At 29.2% G+C, this 6,091-nt stretch overlaps 1 protein-coding gene across 1 annotated transcript in view; it reads left to right on the top strand.

The window, feature by feature from the left end:
- The first annotated feature begins 610 nt into the window (after positions 1 to 610).
- Hen1 (Hen1 methyltransferase) overlaps positions 611 to 6,091 on the top strand; it is an 8,618-nt gene continuing 3,137 nt past the window's right edge. Inside the window, exons 1-5 of the mRNA XM_014428937.3 lie at positions 611 to 1,024; positions 1,107 to 1,354; positions 1,437 to 1,625; positions 4,040 to 4,190; positions 4,350 to 4,552. Coding sequence (XP_014284423.1) covers positions 770 to 1,024; positions 1,107 to 1,354; positions 1,437 to 1,625; positions 4,040 to 4,190; positions 4,350 to 4,552 — 1,046 coding nt within the window. The 5' untranslated portion in view covers positions 611 to 769. The remainder of the gene's footprint in view (positions 1,025 to 1,106; positions 1,355 to 1,436; positions 1,626 to 4,039; positions 4,191 to 4,349; positions 4,553 to 6,091) is intronic.

Genomic DNA, 6,091 nt, shown 5'->3' with positions numbered 1-6,091 from the left:
AATAGGTTGGTTACATGTAGACAGATCTCCTCCCCCTCTTCCCCGTTTGTCAGAAATTACCAGAAAGGGGGTCAAAAAAATAAATAAAATTAAAAGTCTATTGGTTCCGGCTGGTCCTCTTGTGAATAGTTTTCATTGAGTATATATTCAGAATCCTTAAAATGTTTCCAGACTGATGTTTCTTAAAATGAGGATTTTCATAACGGAATTTAATGAATATACTGAAATGAAGTCCGTCGAAAACTCCGAGTCGGAATTTTTCACCACTTTCCCTTACAAAATATTTCATTTGCAGGTAGGATAAAAGGACCAGTCAATAATTGGTCCACTTACCTTGAGATAAAGTAAAAATGAAAACTAATAAACCAACGAAATTATTTTAAAATAGGGCGGGGGTTACAAAAGACGGTGAGGTTATTTTAACAACAGGTTTAATAATTATTTCACAAAACACGTAACTCTTCGTGATTATAATTAATCTCCTCATAGATGTTAATATATAATTTCAGACCGTTTAAAGTAGTTTGCAAATACGAAATGATAGGATGTATAGCTTAACCTGCTAAACTTCATATCAGGTGCCCTCTTATCCGTTAGCCCGCCAAGTTATCAGCTGTTGGGATAACCGGTTGTACAGTGAACAACCACAATCTTCTTGTTTTGTTTACAAACATATTTATCTAAGTTTTATGGTTTAAAGATTAATAGTGTGCTATAATGCTTTGAGATGCACAACATAAGGACCTTTTATTAGTTATTACATCCTATAATGATTGTTCCTTTTTTATTTTTAATTAATTATCTTTTAAAAGTTATCCAAAGCAGGATACGTAAAAGTACTACCACTTTACAAAATAATGTACGTAAACCTGATGCAATTCAACTACTCAATAGTTTAGAATTTGAAGGTACTGCCATAAATGATGCTGTGGGTATCAGATTTTTGCCTCCGGCTTTCAGTCAAAGATACACTGCTGTCTATAACATTTTGGTACAGTTACAATCAATCTATGACATTAAAAAGGTAGTATTGTGATATTTTTTTTCTATTGTCAATACAAATGAGGTTAGCTTTTATGTTCTTTGTATTACAATCCTCTTTTTAGATTGTTGACTTAGGATGCTCCGAAATATCATTCTTCACTCATATTAAAGGGCTTGAAAGTATAGAGGAATACATTGGAGTTGACATTGATGAAGCTACACTTTTAAGGCATTCATGTAGAGCTAAACCACTGAATTATGATTACTTATCAAGGAGATGTTCTCCTCTGAAAGTAAGTATTTTTCATGGGAGTGCTACAGAGCCTGATGTAAGGTTGAAATATACAAATGCTGTTGTAGCTATTGAACTGTAAGTTTATGGTTTTAATCACATATTAAATGCCTAATGATTGTAGCAGATTTAATGGTAAGAAAACCACCTCATTTTTCAGCATTGAACACATGTATCCTCCTGAATTAGATGATCTGCCTTACAACATCTTTGGTGTTATTCAACCAGATGTAGCAATATTTACTACTCCTAATGCTGACTTCAATGTACTCTTTACAACTCTTAAACCAAATACGTTTAGACATTATGACCATAAATTTGAATGGACTCGGCAACAATTTGAAGATTGGTAAACATATTTGTTTAAGAATTAAGTATCTTAATTTCGTATGTGACCATGTTCAATCTTTTTTACTAATTGAAAATTCCTGAGTTTTGTTTTAAAACCATAACTCCTTGTTTCGTTATGGCAATGTTCTCTAAGAGTTTTAACTCGAAGAAGTAAGTTAAAACTCTTACTAAAGTTTCAAAATAATTTATATACCCTTACCTGTAATTGAAACAACTGATAAATATGTTTATAATTCAACCATAATTTTTTTTTAAAACAATTTCATATGAACTTAGCGGATTTATAATGATTTATATATAAACAGTTTGGAGGTGACTAATATCATGACCATACCATACTTTGTTATACCATTCTCATAACACTGTTCACTAACCGCCATTTTCATCCTCTGGTTTTATCAGAAAGTCATTTTAGTTTGCCCAGAAAGAAACTGCATTTTCCACTCTTATAAAAGTCACTGATTTTTTGTATTGAGAAAATTTAGTATGACTAACTACAATTTTTGAACCATGCTTGTTCATCATAGATGGATATCTTATTCTTTAAGGACTTGTCCCAGAATATATAAAGAATATTATTTAAGTCAACCTTTACTCCTCACTGTTAAGAATGTTCTTAAGTTAATCTTATATGTTTTTATCTTAGTTTACTTTTGATTTTTTTATTCCTACTGTTGTGAGAGTGTTTATAAAGATCTCCTAGATTTGAAGTTCCTAATAATATAATTTTATATTAAATTTGGTGAATGATCTATCATTTCTTTTTGTTGCTATGCTTTCAAATTTTCATTCATAGTCCTGTTATGGACTTTTATTGGTTTCAGCCAATGTTTATTATTATTTTTAATTGCTTCTTCAGATATTGTTTGAGTGAAAAAGAAACCTTACCTGAAAATTTTTAATATAAATAAAGGATTGATTGCTTATTGAATATCCAACCACCGTAATATTTAAAAAATTATGTATTGGCATATTATAATTACCTTATCATTGATAATGACTTAGTTTCTTGAGGACAACATCTTACATTCAATTCTTATCTCAATAATGTTAAAATCGTTTATTCTAGTTGAATGATGTAGATTAGTTAATAGTAGAGCCATAATTAATCAGTAGGAACTTTAAAAGCTAAGAGACGAAATAGCAAAGTCATGAATGAGAGAAATTGTTTGTCACAATAACTTAGCATAATTGTGATATATAGTAAGAGGAAGTATTTCAATCATGCAAAATTCTGAATCAGAGTTTTCAGTGATAATTCACGTTTTAAGATCTCCTGAGCCCAAATAACCAAGTCTCTAAAAATGTTTCTGGGTGTGTGTTTGTGTTAGCATGCATTTGTGTGTGAGTGGGTAAACAGACTAGCTCAAAAACAAAAGGTTGTATAAAGTTGAAATAGCATATTTAAGTGGAGGTCCCACAGTGATTGTCATAGTGAAAATTTGTTGCATACTCTCAGATAGTTGATAGAATTGCTTTCTATAAAGTTAACCTTGATAGTATGGCAGCTTGAAGGAATGAGGATTTATGAGAGCAAATGATAAGTTTCACAATCATAGTTACTGTGAGAGTTATCAATTTTACTATCACTGTCACTAAAAACACCACTGCAGAACCCCCACATTAGGGTAGGTTAATGCAAGGGATGTTGCAGCAACTTTTTCGATAAAATCGACTTACCAGAAGTACTAACTACTTCATAAAATAGATTTTACATATGTTTTAAGATGTTATGGTTTCTAAAAAAATGGCTTACAATTTTGATAAAATTGATCACATAAATTTGTTATGAAATGGTCTCTAATATTAGCCAGGTCTTGTCCTAATTGAAATGGTTTGACTAGGCTTAAATGCCTAATTTTCATAATGGTTTACTCTTAAACACTTTTAAGTGAAAGAGTTAAAAAAAAAACCTATAGCTGTTACCCCTGATAAAGGTTATTGGAAATTTAATTTGACGTATATTTAATTTTCAGAAAGTAGCCTACTAAGATTTTGACTTTTAAAAAGTTTTTACTGAAATTGGCCAACTTGAGGGGTTGTAAATTGAAAACAAAGTTGTGTGTTGTAAATTTCAAATTATGTATTTTGATTTTTCATAGTTTTAGTATATTTAAAGTTTTGTGTCTTTTGAGTATGGCAAGTAAATATAGCTCATTATAAATTGAACATTATTCAATGAGAATCCTTGTTTTTGCTGTCATAGAGAATTAAATTTAATATAAAATATTGAATGAAAGATGGTAAAGTAGGTTCTAACTGCTAAACAGGCAAAATAATACATACTGAAAATGTTTTGAATAAACTATTTATGAATAATGTACTTCTCTTTTAAAAAACAGATCTGGATATTTTATTTTGTTATGTGTTTATCATCAGTTTTTAACTACATCTTTTCTTTATTTTTAAAAGGGGTCACAACTTAGCCTTGAGATATCCAAATTATGAAGTTTGGTTTAATGGGATTGGTAGGGGGCCAGTTGGAACTGAAGAATTTGGCTGTTGTTCTCAAATAGCGGTCTTTGTTAGAAAAGAAGTGAAAACTGAAAGCAGTGACTTCAATGTAATTTTCTATTATTTTTATTATATGTATTTTTATCTTTTATGCAGTTGATTAGTTCTCAGCTGTTGGTTTGATTTACAAAATCATGAAGTAATTTTCTTAAATTATTACATTATTTAAATAAATAAAATATGCTAATAAGGAGCTATTTTTTTTTAGGTATACTATAAGACTGTTCACGAAGTAGAATATCCTTTTCAAACAAGAGAAGAAAAGTTGAACGACATTTTGGAATATGATGTCTATCAATTTATTGATCATAATTCTCAGAATGATGAGTATTTAGTGGGAAACAAAATTGAGATACCTCTAGTAGACATTCTTAAATACATTAGTATTCCATGTCCTGAAGAAAAGTTGAAGTAAGTCTATTATATGTTTATCAATTATCAAGTAAATATAACAAATTACAATTTTACTTAAATTGCGTTATACTTAACTTCATGTTCATTGAATGAGTATATTTGTACAGCACTACTCATCAAATTGTACTTTTGATTCTACAATTAAAGCTATTTAAAGGATTAAATTGTAACTAATGATTTTTACTTGTATTGATACTCTTCTTTCATTTACACTTTTTATAATTACTTGTTTATTATAAATTTCATTAATAGCCACCAATAAACTTATTATTAATTATAAAAGTAACTTTTAAATCAAAATTTGAAAATACTCAGTAATGTTATATAAATTATTTATCAGTCTAATTATCAAACCATATGTTTTGCTCTTGGGAAAGAACCACATCTGTTTAGCTGAAACTTCTCAATTTTTTCTAGTCATTACTTCCTTCATTAACTTTTTACAGGAAAAAGTTATTTTTTATTATAATTTATCACCTATAAAAATCCCATATCTTATAAAAACTATTACTACACACACTACACATTATTATTTAAGTGTGATTATATACACATGATGATTATATACACATGGGAAATGTTTATATATATTGTAATATACTCTTTTATGAGAAAATAGTTATTTTTTTATATATATCTGATTTTTAATATGTTTTATGTTATGTATCATTTCAGTATTGTTTATTTGTAGTATTAAACCTAAAAGCAAGCTAACCAATTTTCATCAGTAAAATATGCAGTTACAAAAGATATCATTCAAAATCAAGATGACGGCGTGTATTCTTCCAAAAGTCTGTTGAATCGCGGGCATGTTGAGGAGATTCAAATATTTTAAAAACTTTATTTAACTTCCCGTCATAATTGTAGTTACAGTAAATTTAAGAAAAAGTAGAAGTTAAGAATAAGTATTAAAGAAAATTATTCATTAAGGAAATCATAAGAAAAAACTCAAAAATGTGCTACAATTGATGTTTACATGGAACATCGGGACAGGATGTTTGGTTTGGGGACTCACTGGTGTTTTAGGCGCTGAGGGGATGACAGCTCCTGGAGGCAGGAGGTTCTCATCATCCTTTGTCTACGGTCAGCAGTAGGCATCTTGAAAAGAAGACATCTAGAGTCATCCAAAAAGTTAAAGTGACCTTTGTTTTGGATCACCGGGATGAGATGTGTTGAAAATGATTATAGGACCAAATGCTTTGTTTAAGGACAGTGATAGTTTATGAAATAGAAGTCATCTAAAACCATAAGTCATCATAGAAGAGCAAAAATTGGTTAGTGCTGTTCAACATATAATTAAGTATAATTGTAAAAGTGTTATTAAAGATAAGTGTTCTGATTGCTTTGAAACCCGCCCTGGGATTAAGAATCAAAATTGTTATAAAATTTAAATAAAATTCTACAATCTATTTAATATTAAAACTTCTCATTTGAACCCAAGCCATACTTTTGATGAGAATAAAGTTAAAAGTTTTCCTTTTATTTATTATAATTTATCACCTTTAAAAATTCCAAATCTTATGGGTAATGGGAAAT

Source organism: Halyomorpha halys, unplaced genomic scaffold (genome assembly GCF_000696795.3).
Source record: "Halyomorpha halys isolate HHAL.00 unplaced genomic scaffold, Hhal_1.1 Scaffold757.1, whole genome shotgun sequence".
In the NCBI taxonomy this organism is placed as follows: domain Eukaryota; kingdom Metazoa; phylum Arthropoda; class Insecta; order Hemiptera; family Pentatomidae; genus Halyomorpha; species Halyomorpha halys.
The sequence above is the reverse complement of the archived record's forward strand: the minus strand, read 5'-3'. Positions and strand labels throughout refer to the sequence as shown.